Source organism: Necator americanus, chromosome II (assembly GCF_031761385.1).
Source record: "Necator americanus strain Aroian chromosome II, whole genome shotgun sequence".
NCBI classification, from domain to species: Eukaryota; Metazoa; Nematoda; class Chromadorea; order Rhabditida; family Ancylostomatidae; genus Necator; species Necator americanus.
Window position 1 is genome coordinate 6106236 of NC_087372.1, and position 16890 is coordinate 6123125.

The 16890-nt window shown below is 39.6% G+C and overlaps 2 protein-coding genes across 5 annotated transcripts; one reads left to right on the forward strand and one right to left on the reverse strand.

Moving 5' to 3' along the window:
* Window positions 1-67: 67 nt before the first annotated feature.
* Window positions 68-5903, forward strand: RB195_016984 (uncharacterized protein; the record flags this gene model as incomplete). Of its 3 annotated transcripts, XM_064183764.1 has the most annotated exons (8): window positions 106-112; window positions 1052-1170; window positions 1236-1337; window positions 3678-3736; window positions 3765-3774; window positions 4388-4460; window positions 5175-5222; window positions 5857-5903. In XM_064183764.1, 8 exons carry the CDS (start codon window positions 106-108, stop codon window positions 5901-5903), a joined length of 465 nt encoding a protein of 154 aa, XP_064039644.1. The 3 variants fall into 3 exon arrangements, with proteins under 3 accessions (XP_064039643.1, XP_064039644.1, XP_064039645.1); XM_064183763.1 differs by lacking the exons at window positions 106-112; window positions 1052-1170; window positions 1236-1337; window positions 3678-3736 and adding an exon at window positions 4021-4082 and having other exon boundaries at window positions 3759-3774; XM_064183762.1 differs by lacking the exons at window positions 3678-3736; window positions 3765-3774; window positions 4388-4460; window positions 5175-5222; window positions 5857-5903 and adding an exon at window positions 2175-2237 and having other exon boundaries at window positions 68-170.
* Window positions 5904-8429: 2526 nt separating this feature from the next.
* On the reverse strand, window positions 8430-14843 carry RB195_016985 (uncharacterized protein; the record flags this gene model as incomplete). Of its 2 annotated transcripts, XM_064183766.1 has the most annotated exons (4): window positions 8430-8552; window positions 10688-10790; window positions 11446-11560; window positions 14654-14843. In XM_064183766.1, the coding sequence occupies 4 exons, from the start codon at window positions 14841-14843 to the stop codon at window positions 8430-8432; spliced, it is 531 nt and encodes a 176-aa protein (XP_064039646.1). The 2 variants fall into 2 exon arrangements, with proteins under 2 accessions (XP_064039646.1, XP_064039647.1); XM_064183765.1 differs by lacking the exon at window positions 8430-8552 and having other exon boundaries at window positions 10580-10790.
* Between the last annotated feature and the right edge of the window lie 2047 nt (window positions 14844-16890).

The following is a 16890-nucleotide window of genomic DNA, read 5'->3' on the forward strand; positions in this document are numbered from 1 at the left end:
GAAGAATGAAGTAAAACAAAAAACATCAGGATCACTAATATCATTGTCAATAGTGCTGAGCTGAGGTATGGTCATTCCATCAACAAGGCATCCAACAGAACGTCGATGTTCGGTGAGTAGTTCGACGTTGATTGAAGTTTTCTGGAAACCTAATGGTTTGGGGTGGGGTGGTAATGTTTTTCGAGTTGAGCCGTGAGGTCCCAGTCGTAGATTGATCTCAACGGAATGAGAGAAAATTTATTAAAGGCATCGCCCCACGAATTTGGGGTGGTGCGGATTTCAGGTGGAGTATTCTTATAAGGGGGAGTGGATTATGTAGAGAAGGGTGATTCCGTCCATTTCTTCCTAATTGCCGTGAAAAACGGCTTGGAAGGTACGGCTTCAAGCGTTCCGGCGCGCCATTGTGTGCAACGATTTCGATTGGAGCGCTCCAGCCTTGTGCACGCGCCGCATCCTCCGGACCGTTTTCTACGGCAACTAGGAAGAAATGGACGGAATCACTCTTCTCACCGTAATCTACGACCCCGTATAGGAACTCCACCTGAATTGGACAATTGATTCACCATGCCCCTTGGCACGGTGATTCACCATACCAAGATTCAAGGACCGTCGAACATAGGCAAACCTAAGATATCAAGTAAATCAACCGAACCATTGGATGCCCTGGAGGGGAAGCTTGATGTATACTTGTAATTGTGAGAGTAAAATCTCCGCAAGGATTGTATTTCATAATTCTCCTAAGACGGCTCCCACGCGAGTGTAGCGAAATCCGTAAGAGGTTCCACTGTGTCTCTACGATCGACTTGATGGTTGATGGTTCGCTACTGCCTGAGGCGGAATGAGCCGGTGCTGCACCAGTTGAAATTAGGAAGTATCGATTCTCTATGAACGATTCTGAGTTGAAGTTGACAAGACAAGATGACGCATTTCAGATGAATTTTATTGACTCCAGTATTTTTTCGTCCTTTAACCTTCCTCAAAAACGTGGAAAATGTAAAAACGCTAAGTAATCAGGTTTCACCTGTGAGTAGTTCCAAAAAGAATTTTCCAGAAAAACGATTCTCACTGCCAGCGCTACTTCTGCACCTCTTCATGGTAGACCTCTCCTGGAGTTTAAACTGTTGGAATTGGAATCTTGAGTATCTTAGAGATGAAGAATTCAAAATAGAAGTATCTTTTCTGAGATCTATTGGAATTTTAAGGAGATATTGAAAGCGATTATGGATGTGCTTCAGAGAACAGATAAGAGACCACAATGTCTTTTCCAAATGGATGTTCCTTGTAATGTAACAAATATTGAAAGATCCGCTCACTATACAGTTACATTCAGCGAGCACGTGAGACTTTCAAAAATTTATGTTATTTTTATTTATATTAATTCAATTATTTCCCATCATCTCAATTTCAAATTTTTAACTTCAACCAAAGTCATTTAACACATTATCATTTCGACCAGAAAAAGTGCTCTAAACGACCTTATAGTCCGCTTAAAATGATTTGAAGCCTAAAGTTATTAATTAGTGTAAATTGCTGCGCTCCAAGTGGAACGATGGAGTTAACTGTTGCGATCGAGTCGGGTCCCCCGCCCGCTGCAATCGATTCCAGACTGAGGAATGAGTATCGATCGATGAGGTCGATCGCAACCGCAAGCCTCCTGTGTCACTTCAAACGCAGCCGCTTACACAAATGAGCTAGGCTTCAGGTCGTTTCGTGCAGACTATGTGTTATTCTTTTTATAACGTCACCACTGGACGTGTTCAACTGTGTCGACGCGACGCATCTGCCGCAACGCACGACGCTCCTCTGCTGGGCGAATACTGTCTCTTCGTCCTAACTTAACTCAATCAATGTCGCATCACAGTCACCCTAATGAACAAATTCGGTAACGATTAAAAGATAGTGAATGAAGCACACGGCGCTGATAAATTCTTAAAGGGATGCGCCTACGCAATCTTTTCAATTTAGAATAGTTTGGAGTTCTGAACCTGTTTTATCCCATATAGTGGATATCCAATAAGTCAAATCAATGTTTTTTATCCAACCGAACGAGTTTGGTACCAATTTCTCAAGGGGGAAGGAATGGAAGGGATGGAAGGCTTGGCTAGTCGCACAGCAGCTTCGAGCTATTGATCGTGCAGTCACAGTCGAACATCTTACCAACTACACCATTTCAGATAAAACAAGAAAGGAAGGATAATACAGTACCACTGCAAACATCTGTAGGATACGCACACTGAATTCAGTTCCGTTCAGGTGTAGATAACAAAGAAAACCCAGTTTTCTTATGTACTTTACGGAGTACAGCTCCTTCACCGATATCATGATATATAATAACGCGCTTAGTCCGTGTGTGTGTGTGTGTGTGTGTGTGTGTGTGTGTGTGTGTGTGTGTGTGTGTGTGTGTGTGTGTGTGTGTGTGTGTGTGTGTGTGTGTGTGTGTGTGTGTGTGTGTGTGTCACGAAATTCGAAAAAGGGGGTGCGATGGGTCCACCGGCGTCGTGTGGTTGCCTCTAAGCCAGAAAGCTATAAAATGGGGTGCTATGGGTCCCACGGTGTCGGATTGGTGCACCGGCGCCAGATACCTATAGAAGTTACGACCGGTCCACCGGCGTCGTGTGGTTGCCTCTAAGCCAGAAAGCTATAAAATGGGGTGCTATGGGTCCCACGGTGTCGGATTGGTGCACCGGCGCCAGATACCTATAGAAGTTACGACCGGTCCACCGGCGTCGTGTGGTTGCCTCTAAGCCAGAAAGCTATAAAATGGGGTGCTATGGGTCCCACGGTGTCGGATTGGTGCACCGGCGCCAGATACCTATAGAAGTTACGACCGGTCCACCGGCGTCGTGTGGTTGCCTCTAAGCCAGAAAGCTATAAAATGGGGTGCTATGGGTCCCACGGTGTCGGATTGGTGCACCGGCGCCAGATACCTATAGAAGTTACGACGGGTCCACCGGGCGTCGGGTTGGTGTGCCGGCACCAGATACCTATAGAAGGGGGTGCGACGGGACAACCGGCGTCGAAATGATGCGCGATAACTTCATGTACATGTACTGCAAAAGATAAATAGTTGCAGCCGTTTCATAGCCGTGGCCACTGGGCGCTTCGCTTTTCACCTTTATGACTCCTCCGCGCCTCAAGTTGGTAGCACGCCGTTCTCAGAAAGTGGAAACGCGTAAGCAAACGACTGCTCAAATAGTAGCAAGATGTTTACATGATCTGACGTGGAACGTTATCTTTATCAGTAGAATGATGTTTTTCACGTCATTTTATGCAAAACATCATTCTTTGATTACTGTTGGGGGAAAACAGGAGGAAAACCCATATTTCGAGTGAAACTTTTAAATTTTGTGTGTAATATATTGATAAGGAGTGTTTGAAGCTGGAGTTCGAATGTTTTCCAAATGTAGAACTGACGCTTTTAGAAAGAAGTCCATGAAATTCTTTGCCTTTAATTATAATATAGAAATGGAAGAAAGATTTTTGGAGATACACGAGTCCAATTTCATAGAAAACGGCACTAATATTAATTTTCGTTGATCAGTGAAGCGAGCTAAGCAAACCCCACAGAAAGTCTGAAGTCCGGCTTTAGCCGGACGTTCAGACTTTCTGTGGGGTATCTATTATAAAGATGTATTTTTCCACGATTGTTTACAACTTCGTAAAAATATTTGTTTTAGCCTCATAACAGTTGTATTCTCGACATAGGAAAAAAAAAAACCAATTATCTGCGCCTGCAGTGAAGATTATTGCTCGTCTCGATGCAGTTACGTGGTGGTGGGTTCGGATTCCATTAAAGGCAGCATACCACGAATCTGACGACGTATGGGTTCCTCGGGGGAAAGTTAAAGAAGATTTTAGGTAGATGGCAGGATTCAGGGTGGTTCGTTGTTCCCTTCCTGATGAGCGTGGGAACTCTTTTAGTTCCGACGAGGTACGTTAGAACTCTCCTCTGTACACGCTTTCTTCTGTGTACACACTCCGGTCCCCTTAGCAACCTTTTCCTTAGTTTTACTTAAACAGGCTGGCGAACAGATCTCATCATTCTTCAACCGCTCGCTCGTGCATGCGGGGAGTACACAAAGGTGGCGTTCACGTTGCAAGTAAAGTCGTCGTAAAAAAAGTAAAAAAAAGGGCGTGGAATAGATGGGAGGAACCACCCCGTATCTTGCAGTTTACAACCCATCTCTAGTTTTTCCTTGGGGAACCCGTACACGTCAGATTCGTGACATGCTGATATTAAACGCTTTCACGATAATAAAAATGTACGAATATATCTCTAGAAAAAAAGGAAAAATTAAAAAAGTCTAGTCTTCATGGCAGACACACAGATGTAAAGTATACAACTTTTTCTTCATAAAACTTCCCATAACATTATGTGTTCGTTAAGAAAATCTGGAAAGAATCAAAGGTATACAAGGCAGACACTGATCAAGCACGATGCATGGAAGCTTATAAGAAAGGTAATAAACTATTTGCTTTGTTCATGGTTGTGAGAAATTGAATGTCCCTAAACAACCTTGGGCAATTCCACAGCTCCGGTGAAAACACACACACAGACCCACAGACACTCCCTGGTACGGGTTCATCTTTATGTCCGCTTTCACCTCGAACTGTTGTAAAAACAACTTTGCATTAATCTTTATTTGTTAATGATTCATTTCCTACTTTTCTTCAGAATATTTCCCAAATATTCCCTGAATAGAATGTAGTTGAGGGGGCATTCAACATTGCTCTAATCAATGTGCGTATTAGAGCGCAAAACCTCATCTGGAGCGCGAAAACCGTTACTAACTGGCCGATGCCCTTCCCACTTGAGCACTACTTTATCAATCGATAGTTCATCACTGAAAGTGAATAACTGAGTCGGTTGAGGCCCTAAACCTAAACAGTTAGTCTTAGAGGGTCTATAATATGTAGGCTAAACATGCTAAAGGAAAGAGGAAGGTACTTCTAGAACCACTGATGCTTTACTTTACCAAATTCCCAAACAGTCTTACTGTAAGCGAATGAGTAAGTCATATCATGTAGTACTTTAAACAAAACCGAAAATTGTCATAGTTCCCCCAACCTCCACCGAAAATTGTGCGCTCTAATGTGCAGTTTGATTAGAGCAGTGTTAGGTGCCCCCACCATCCCCAACACCCGTTACACCATTTGTGTACCTAGTCCTTTAGCATGCGACAATAAGGAGATCATTGTTGGAGGAATTCGAAGGAGACCAGGTACGTTAGTTCAGAAGCACCTTCCAAGACTTTTCTCTCTTTGAAAATGACAACACAACGTTTGTAATTAGTTATTCCTACTATTTATCCCTTACCTAAGTGCTCATCTAGTCAAAAAAAGTCTGAAACTTGGTGCAATTGAGTAAGCGACAGAGCTTAAAGGTATCACCCTACGAATCTAAGGTGGTACGGATTTCAACTGGAGTATTCGTATATGGGAAAGTAGATAATGGAGAGGGGAGTGATTCCGTCCATTTCTTCCTAATTGCCGCAAAAAAAAACGGCCCAGAAGATGCGGCGCGTGCACAAGGCTGGCGCGCTCCAAGCAAAGTCGTTGTAGAAAATAGCGCCCCGGGACGCTCGAAGCCACATCTTCCGGGCCGTTTTTTACGGTAATTAGAAAGAAATGGACGGGATCACACTTCTCTTCATAATCTACAATCCTGTATACGAATACTCCACCTGAAATCCAGATTCATGGGGTGTCTTTAAACTGGAACGATGGGACCTTTGCTCATTTCCGCTGTTCGACTGCACAGGATCCCATTTCGAGCGCGACTCAGCTTAAAAATATAATAGACGTCAGCTCGTTTTTACCTGACAGCTGTAATCATTATCGATAATTGCTTTTCAGGTGATAAATATAGTGATGACTACGAATCTCTAGAAGACATTGATTAGCGATGAACCGGCGTTCTCATTGCTTGTGATTCACCTTTGGAAATCGTGAACACAGTTGCAATGCTCTTTAGCAAATAAAGAGTTGTGCCTCTTCTGTAGAGTTTTTTTTCTTTCAAATAGTAACCGAGTGGCATCAAAAGCAGTATTTTGCAATGTCAAAATCTAGCTTTGAAACACTCTTATTTGAAGAATGTTTTTTTTACTTAATCGGCGGGATGGTGTAACCGCCTTAGGCGGTTTCCCGCATTTTCGCTTAAAGGCATCACCCCACGAATCTGGGTGGTATGGATTTCCGGTGGCGTATTCGTATACGGGATCGTAGATTATGGAGACGGGGGGTGATTCCGCTCATCTCTCTCTGCATCACCGCAAACAGCCGTCTCCAGAATGCTGTTTTGTACGACACCATCTACTGCAAAGCTCCACCCCTTGCGCCGCCTCCGCCCTACGATTCGTCGAAAATAAATTCGGACTGCGCCAATAGTCAGTAAGGGACGCTACGTGTGCAAGGGTGGCGCGCTGCAATAGAAGGCATAGTTCAAAACAGCATTCAGGGGCCGGCTGCTTGCAGTAAATCAGAGAGAGATGAGCGGAACCACCCCGGTATCCATAATCTATTCGTATACTCCACCTGATCCGTGCCACCCCAGATTCGTGGTATGCTGCCTTTAAGCGTGTCATTGAACATAGCTCTGCCCAACCTTTTCGATCTACAGCTACAGCTCGCACAAGAATTCATCCATTCGTCGCTCTTCCATAGATTGCGGCACATGGTGCTTGCGTAAACTACCTATTCAACGCTGAATGACTTGATTACCTCTCGTCAACGAAGTTCGGCAGTTCAGTGTAACGAAACGGAGAGTTGTTATCAAAGATTCTTTCATGATATGCCAAATCACGGATAGGTATAGTAGGGGCAAAACGACATGAAGCACAGTGCAGTTGCTTCAGCGGCTGCGCTTGAAGCGGCTCAGCGGAGCGTAGTGGTTAAGATTCAGAGAGGACCAGTACTAGCGCCATCCATCGCTGCAGTTCGCGATGATCCCACTTCGATTCCAAATGTCATCTCCACCGCACCGCTTCGAGCGCAGCCGCTTGCGTAACTGCACCGTGCTTAATGTCGTTTTGACCCGACTATAGACTCGCAGCTTGACGTCGTTGGCAATGGAGTCGCCTACAAGCGTACTTCTTGAACGATTTGGATGGTACGAGTTGGCTTTAGCTCATCTTTGCTGAATACCTCTCTCGTAGCTGATCTGATTATCCTCTGGTGACTGACTCTAGATGTTTGACACGTGTCCGCTAGTCACCAGTGGTGTGCTGTACCTTTTTGCAATATCTGTGTAGTTTCTGCCATACAATTTTGCAAGTTATAAAGCTTGTACGTGCTCAGTGGGCATGCTCAAATGCCTGATTGCATTTAATATAAGTAGAGTCGAGCAGGTACCTCAGACTCGCATACCCGGCCTCTGTAAAAGATATATATGTCAATATATTTGCGTAAGACATGAATATATACATATTTAGAAAGAACAAAGTTTGCTGCATCTCCGGGTCGTTCTGAACTGAGTGTGCATCGTTTTTTTTTATTGATCCTGAGCATCCAGTACGTTGCTAGTTCTGAGCTTCCTACACTACCGAGCAGGATTCGAATCGATGTAAATTCAGGATGTTTGAATTGGTACCGAATTTTCTTCGATCACAAACAATTCACAACTATGTACAGTGATCGGAACTATTTCAAAAACAACTTGACATTATTTTGACGGGGATTTCGCATATAATTTTTGTTTCACTATAATCATTTGTCGACTAATGAGACACGATGCGGTTCTATTCTTATTATTCTCTTTTTATTACAATCCTCAACTGTCCCAAACAGAAAACTACCACAATAAAGTGTATTACAAATTTCTGCTGAAGGTATTGTAAGAACTATTAATATTTGAAATAAAAAGAAAAAAAGAACAGATATACGATTGTAGATGTACGAGAATAATAGCAAACACGAAAGCTCAAAGAAATTTCAATAAGTACTCGAGGACGGCAAAGAATCATTACTAGAGAACCAGTTCCTGTCTTGACCGATGCGTATTTTGCTAGCATTGTTGTTGAATTCCAATCAATCCCTCACACAAATCGGCAAAGTCATTGTTTGTTTAGGTGTTTTCCCGTGCAAATATCCATATATTGATATTTGAGGATTAGAAGCTTGTGTAAACACCTCTTTACTGCAGATACTTGTACCTTTGTCATTTCTCAGCACAGAACATCATAAGTCCTCTAATTCCAGAACTCGTTGTGTTTCTCATGGATAGATTACTCTAAGATTTTCTTCGTTTGCTCAGACGTCTTGATGGGATACGTGCGAACCATGTCCAAAGCCATTTCAGTTCCTCCATAAAGAAAAACTCTCCGGATTTCAAGAACTCTCCGGACAATCTCCAAGTGCTCTCTTCTTAAGACCACGGCAGAACTTGTTGAATTTATGTCTTGTTGTTTTTCCAACGAAGTTTTGCTGAGACTTTATTTATCCATCGAGAATCCTTTTATCGCAAACCTGAGTACTGCTCGAGCTTTTTGATACCATGCATATCCCATCAAACTCCTCCTCTCTCCTTGCCAAGGCTCGATATCGTTCCAGCCGCCCTAAGCAAAGTTCCGAACAGGAAAAGAATCTGGCCAGTCTCACCGACTAGCGGAGCTGGTGAACCACCGCGTTCTTATGGATGCTATCAATGGCGAATGAGATGTATTCACTGTTCAGTGCCCTTAAAGACATCACCCCACGAATCTGGGGTGGTACGGGTTTCAGAAGGATTATGCCTATACTTGGTCGTAGATTATGGAGAGGTGGGTGATTCCGTCCATTTCTTCCTAATTGCCCCAAAAAAAGGCCCGAAAGATGCGGCGCGTGCACAAGGCTGGCGCGCTCCAATCGAACTCGTTGTAGGAAATAGCGCCCCGGAACGCCCGAAGTCGTATCTTCCGGGCCGTTTTTTTACGGCAATTAGGAAGAAATGGACGAAATCACCCTTCTCTAAAAAAAATAAAAAAAATAAAATAATAATATATAATAATAGTAAATAATAATAAAAATAATCTAAGACTCTGTATAGGCATAACCTACCTGAAACCTGCACCACTCCAGATTAGTGGGATGATTCCTTTAAGTACTGGTGTCTGGATAGCGTCAAGGAACTGGATGAGGGACAATAGCTCTTATAGGTCTCAGAGCGTTACGAACAAGGCAAAGCCACTAGTAATTGATGAGCACTCATTTTTGTTATTCATGGATGAATTCCTGACGAAAATCAAGGACTCTTTTAATAGATTCTTAGTAGATATCTCTTTTTCGTAGGCTAGTATTGTCGACGTTATTTCATGCTCATTAACATCATGTTTCACATTCTTGTGCCGCCTCAATGGTGTCGTCCTGCTTATGTATCTTTTACCAGCCAATTGACCCATATGGAGTTCCCTGACACCATCCATACACAAGTACTTAAAGGCATCATCCCACGAATCTGAGGTGGTACGAATTTCAGGCGGAGTATTCGTATACGGGATGGGAGACTATGGAGAGGGGGCTGATTCCGTCCTTTTCTTCCTAATTGCAGTAAAAAACGGTTCGGAAGATACGGCTTCAGGCGTTCTGGCGCACTATTTTCCACAGGGAGTTCGACTGGAGCGCGGCAGCCTTGTGCAGCGCCGCATCTTCCAGGCCGTTTTTTTTTATGGCAATTAGGAAGAAATGGACGGAATCACCCTCCTATCCATAATCTACTATCTCCTATAAGAATACTCCACCTGAAATCTGCATCACCTTCGTGGGGTGATGCTTTTAAAGATACCTCGTACAGTGCGTAGGTCTCATTTGCCTTGGGTGACAATCCATAAGAACGTGGTGGTTCACCAGCCGCGCTAGTATGTGGGACTGGACAGTTAGTTCCCATGTTCGGAGCTCTCTTATGGAGCAGCTGGGAGCTGCATATCGAGGTTTGGCAAGGAGAGAGGAGGAGTTTGATGTGATATGATATGATGTGATATGCATAGCATCAAAGACGTCGAACCATTTCGAGGTCTCAATAAAGATGAGGCTGTCGAAATGAGAGGCTAAAAATGAAGTTTCACCAGAACCTCGCTGGTAAAACAAGAAAAAAAAATAATTCTTCAGATTTATTACTGTATTTCTTAATCTATGTATTTCAATTTCTACTGTTTTGTGAAAGAAACACTTTCTCTTAATGACGTATAAGACGACGAGAAAAGTACAATCGAGCACCGGTTCTCCACGATTTTTTTTCGTTCATAAACATGCAAAAGAAAAATGGGAGCATATTAATGGAACGAGTTTCAGGATAGACTATTTACTAGACTCTTCCACTGTTGTAGGCTCTAGCACGAAAAAAAGAAACGGTTGAAATATCCGAGGAAAAAAAACCACAAATAGAATAGGTAAAACCTAATATTTATGCATCCACACTCATATATACAGACAGCTAAGGTGAATGAATAGAAGGAAGCGATTCTTCTAAGCTAGGTAATGGTAAGGCACAGCAATTGAACCCTTCGATAACGTTCGTATTTTTTAGTGTGTATGTGTGTGAGTGAAGAAAAATATTTTAAAAACGATCATCGATCAATAAAAGCCCGGAGTAAAGCCTGTGACCTGACTAGCAACCCCCTGACATAGATCCAGAATTCATAAGGCTTGGAAAGAGAATGTTGAAAAAGAGTCGTGAGCCGACTTCTCCTACTAGAACCGCTAAACAAAGCCATACATTGAATGACATAAAGATAAGCATAAGTGAATAGGAGAAGGCGAGTTGAATGAAATGTAGCAGCGCATCGAACACTACGAAGCTGGACACGGTCGGTTCAAATCTAAAAATATAACTCATTATAAGAGGATACTTTTTCGAAAAAAAAATCTCTCGGTTTTTTTTTCTCAAAAATTAACAGTTTCTCCTACTCGAATCTAACGTTCCGCTACTTTTTCTGCAGATTTTTTCAAACTTCTACCAATATCAAAGGAGAGACTGGACGTCAATTCTGGGTAAGAATTTCAGGAAATTTCAGTATCTCCAGAGCAGTAAATAAACTTTGCAACTTTTTTACTTTACTGATCAGAAGAACCCTGATAACTATTTGGAGAAGAACGTCAACAATTTTTCTTCATCCGGTTCTTCACAGACAGCACCAGCAACACACCTAAACTGGATCCATAGCGCGGAACCGTGGTTCTTGCTTTCTTTTGGTTCCAGTGATCCTCCGTTGCTAGGATAATAGATAGGGTGAGAAAGAACGTGGAAAACTCAATTCATAAGTGATAAGTGAGCAGCTACTTATCATATGAAGTGAATTTCCACTCCCCCTATCTATTTTCCTTCTATTTCCATTAATTCAACGAACAGGAATAGATAATTACGGGAAGAAAGGAAAAAAAAACTGCATAAAGAAATAATTATGGATTCTTGACAGAAATCCAAGTGACCTTCACTGAATCAGTCGAACACAGGTGAGAGAAGATCAAACTCACCGCAATCGATCCCCCATCGTTGCTGGTTGTTGAGCTGACCTATACGTCCGTAAAAATCGAACCAATTCCATGAGAAAGCACATCGCAATGATCACAACACAAGACAGGATGATACCTTAATGAGAAAATAGGAATGTTAGAGAGTGGATTTGATTTTATCCATTTTATCCATTTTTATTTTATTTGATTTGTTTTTGAGATTTTAATAAAATTCGGATGATTACATTCAGAACAAAAAAAAACAACATATCCTGCCCGATTAATGTTTTCTACGGGATTTATTTAATTCTGACTTATAAGAACGTTAAAATAAAGTTTAGTTGGTTTAAGTTTGCTCTGATTCCCGGAAAATATCTTGTTTTTATAGTGGACCTTTATTTTAGAATTTGTAATGGAAAAATGAGAGAAAAATAATGAACATCCATTTTCTTCTCGAGAATTTTATTGCCTTCACCGGATGCGTTCAACCGAGCGACCGTGACGCGTCGCGGCGGCAACGCGTTCACTCTCTCTGTCTGGCGCAAATTATTTCCTCTCTCTGCTGTGTCCACCCGCAATCGCATTGCGTTTCGGCTCTTTCGAACAAATTCTGTGCTGATTATGCACTTTTGAGAACAAGATCTGACTTCATGTTATTACATTGAAATTTCTTTGTTTTGCAATTTGAAAAAAAAAATTTGGGAACTGAATTTCGAATTTTAAGCGTTTAGCACTTAATCCTATCAAAAAAATAGGAGGAAGTTATACTTTCGTGTTTGTTTTTTTTTTCAACGTAATGTATTGAAATAATTTTATTCAATAATTTGTAAGAATCGGAGATTGAATTTTGAAAAATTCCTTTTCAAACGTTTTTCATTCTTTAATCGAAATTTGGAAAACGACTGTGATGCGAACGGAAGTTACCATCTTCGCTTCAGTGTAAAATATGTACTTCGAAGGCGTCATGATAAATGAGACCAGTTTTCCGCTACGAGAACCTGGGAAAAACACGAGATAGTGTTCCAGGAAAAGTATTACCACACCAACATCTATCGAAATGTTTTTTGGAATTCAAAAAAAAGGAGGAGTTAGAGTAGTAACAGATTGAATGGAATGGATTCTTTGGCGTGAATACAGTGAATACCGGATATTTATGCTAGTTCTATTTAACTGAAATCCTTGAAAGACTAATCGTAACGATTTTAAAGGGATTTCGAGATCGAAATCGAAACTTCGAAAGTCAAAAATAAATTTAAAAAGTTGAATAAAAATAATCTGAATAGTTAATGCATGTGATGGTGCCAAAATAAAAGTTTCTATTTCTTTTTTTTTTACAAAATTAACCTTTTCTAACTTTCTGAAATAGGTGAGGTAGCCGAGTTTGGAATAGAATTTCGAGTTTCTGAAGTAGAGTTTCTGAAGAGTTTGGAACAGAATGTCACATTTTCCACAGACTTTTTTTCCACCACAACTCTCCTTTTGCATCCAAGGATGTAGTATCACTCAGGATATATTTTAGTTGTAAGATAAAAAGAAATTCAACTTCCCATTTTGTCTAGGGGAATTTCTCCCGAGATTCTAAACGTACGTACGTAAATCATAGAGTTTTTATGTCGTGTAACGTGTTTTCGAGAACGTTCCGCCTAAAAAGAATCGGACAAAGTCCTTGTTTTCGGCGGATCGAAACCAAATTTTGCTTAGGAATTAAATTCACGATCGTGATGATCACGAATCCAAAAATTCTGCCCTAACATATTCCATTCTATTCATTTACAGCTGCACGTATAAGTGCACGTACCGTCGGTGGGTGAATTCTATACACAAAATTCTTTCCTCTGAATCATAAATTAGTCCCTGAATCAGGTTAATATTCGCATAACAGAGTCATATTACACAAACACCACGAAAATTATTATGATTACGAATATGTCATAAATATTTGCATCGTAAATCATTTTTATAGGATTACGTATATTGCATAAGCGCATAGGAATCGCAAAATTGTTTCCTCTCAATAAATAAATAATAAATTTCAAGAAAATACTAAAAATCAGGCCAACCGTTTCAGGATTTTTCTTTTTCCTTTTCTTTATAGATGGTGAATATTTCTAACAGTATACATCCCATGATAAAATTTTAAAAAAAGTGTTCCAGCGCAAAATGGTTGTAAAATAAAAAAAATAATAGCAATAATAATAGCAGTAATAATAATGATGGTAAATAATAATAAAAATAAGATAGCAATAATAATAATATATAATAATAGTAATGTAGTAGTAATATATTATAATAATATAGTAAAAGATGTGAAGTAGTATAATTATAATATAAAATAATAATAATAATAATTAATAACAATATAGTAAAAATGTGTACTAATATACCAATAACGTGCTATAATAATAACGTGTAGTATATAAATAAATAATAAGTAGCAAACAATGCAATATAAAAATGTATAATAATAATACGTAGTATATAAATAATAATTGCAACACATAAATAATTATTCGCTATTAGTATGTGATAATCAGGAAAATTAATAATAAGAACAATAAGAAAGAATAAATAATAATAAAGTCAAGTAGAAAAGTTCCGAGATCGAAACAGAACCGAAAATCTTAGTGGATCCGATGTGAAAATATACTGTAACGTATAAATGAGCGATAGGACGATGAACTGCTTAAAATGGCTGCTCTCGGAGGACCGAAACAATTTTCAGTTTAAATTAGAAAAATTTGAAATATAACGGACATCGAGGAAATATTTATCATTGCGCTTCATCCTTCTCCCTCCTCTCTCATCTAGTGAAAGGAATCGATCTGCACTATGATCTATTGACTCTTCTGATCCAGAAGATATTGATCTGGTCCTTAGATCCTAAGTTCTAGTGGATTTCAAATAATATTCCAAATAATCTTAAATGCTTAGAAATGAATGAATGTTTATAAGTAACACACAACAAGTGCATAAGTATTGTATTAATAGATGAATTTTCTGAAAAAAATATGAAAAGATAAAAAGATTAAGGAGGTCAAAAATAAATACAAAGTTAAATCCTGAGCGCTACTACTATTCCCATTCCTATTCTATTTCATCTGAAGGAATTAGAGTTGGAGATTCTTAGGATTAAATAAGAGAAAAAATTATTAGATTTTAAAAAATTATAGAATTAAAATTATAGAATTATTTCTTTAGAGAAATTTAAGGACAATAGAAAAATCCTTACCGCCAGCATCACCAGTCTTCCAGAAATTGAACAATATCGTCTCGATGCTGCCGAAATGGAAAGCCATCGAATGCATCGAACCGTGTTGTTGTTCACCGCTAACCACGGGCAAATGATCCAGGTGGGCGGAGCCGCCAACCACTGAGTTCTGCCCGATATGGCCAACGTGGTTACTGTGGTCGTGGTCCATCTCTGGAATCCACGCACGAATATCGTATCGCGAATTTCGGCTACAAAATCAATTAAACGGCGATTTACACGGATACACAAGGACTTCCATACGAAATGAATGAATGAAAAAGATGAGAAGAGGATTTGATGAGCAAAAAAAAAACAATGAACAAAACAAACAAAAAACGGAATGAATTCATCGCGTATGAATGGAAGGTTCTCGAATTTTCGCAGCGACGAGTTACGCAAAAGTGCGCGTTACGCTCTGCTAAAAGTTTACAAAGAAACGTTAATCAATTATCATAGTACGTTTTCTGCAAACGTAGGGAAGGCGGAAATTTTCCGCCTTTGAACAATTCGGATGCAAATTCCTTAACGTGCGGAAGATGCGGCAACTTTAAAACAACAATTTTTTCTGAGATTTTCAATTCTGAAAAAGAAAAAAATCTAAAAGAACACCTTTAAACCATTACGCATCCAGCAAGTTAATTTTTTACCAAATTTTTCTTCAGGGGGTCCTATCTCAGCTCCTGCAGCCATCAACATTTTTGTAGTTTTCGTTTTGCAATGCAATTCCAATGTAAAAGGTGAAGATTAATGGCTGTAAGGGAATTTTTAGAAGAAAAAAAAGTTTAGCTCTGAGAAAATATGCAGGCAGCACATTTAGTGCTCATTATTTATTTTTCATTCAAGTTAATGTTCTGGAATGTTTTCGATGTATGGTCTTTTTTACTGAAATATAGAGTTCGTGTCGCAGTTTGTTTGTTTTCCAAAAACTACAGCTATACACTCTGTATAAATCCAGAAAGCAGTTGAGTCGGAAACAGCGAAATGAAGAAAGGTGGAGATCGGTAAATTATATTGTATTATAAAGAAAATTATTAAACTATATTATATTATAAGAAACAAAATTTTAAAAAATCAATATTTCCGACGAAGCAACTCTTTACACGCATGACATTGACGAAATAAAATTGCTAAAAGTGAATTTTATCACCTGAACATGTGCAGACAGTTCTTTTGTGCGACAGTTTCACCTCCATTTCTTTTTATATATTTTTTATATTGTTTTGTTTTTAATATTTTTTTTTATTTTTGCAGCTAGTCAATTCAATGCGTGCAAAAAGTTGCTACGTCGGGTGAATTGAACAATTCGCTGCATCTGCTCCGTTTCTTTTTTATACTTATAACGAATATTTACCTTTTTCGCTGTGGTTCTTGCGAACTACCTGCTAGACCCTCCGTACAAAGTTGGCAAAAAATCAAATACCAAAATATATTTCCTATTTTTTTTTCTTATTTCAAAATATATTGGATGGATGGATGGATGGAGTGGATGTGAGTGGATTCAGGATTTTCTCTCAATCGCGACTAATTCATGCTGACTTTGAAAACAGCTAGTTTCTGGTAAAGAGCATTTTTATAAGTAATAAAAAATCCAGATTTGCAAATTTTTGAATTATCCATCATAGAAGAATCTGAGAGTTCTGCTCTTGTAACAGCGAGGTAGCGGAGGTGAGTTATTGTTTAGGGTGGGAGCAAAATCCTCGGCACCCCGGTACAAAACATTTTTTCCAACGCTACCTCTATGTATTCGGAGTCGGCGCCGTGAAAAACCGCCCTATCTGCCTCTCACAACTATCCGGTCCTGTTTGTGGGATTCAAACTAGGGATAGGATCCGGGCTTCACTCGGATCTGGGCCTATTTATTTGTTTGTATACGAGAGATATTAGACAGTGCATTTGATATACGGTTCTGGTTAGATTCTAATTTCCCACACATATCGTAGCATTCAAATTTAGAAATTAGAAAAAAAAAAGAATTTAGAAATATAATAATACTAATTGTCTAGAACTATGTCTCATTTTCTTTTTTTCGTTTTCTTCTTTCTTTTTTTCTCTTTGTTCGAAATTCTATATTTTCCTTCTTTTTGTACTATACATATAGTACAAAACTAGTTCCGTAGTTGAGTTAATAACTGCGCCGAGCACAGAAATGTTTCAAAGGATTACCGTCACCGAAAATTATTTCAAGAAACCTGTTTTAGGACAATTTTTTGTTCAAA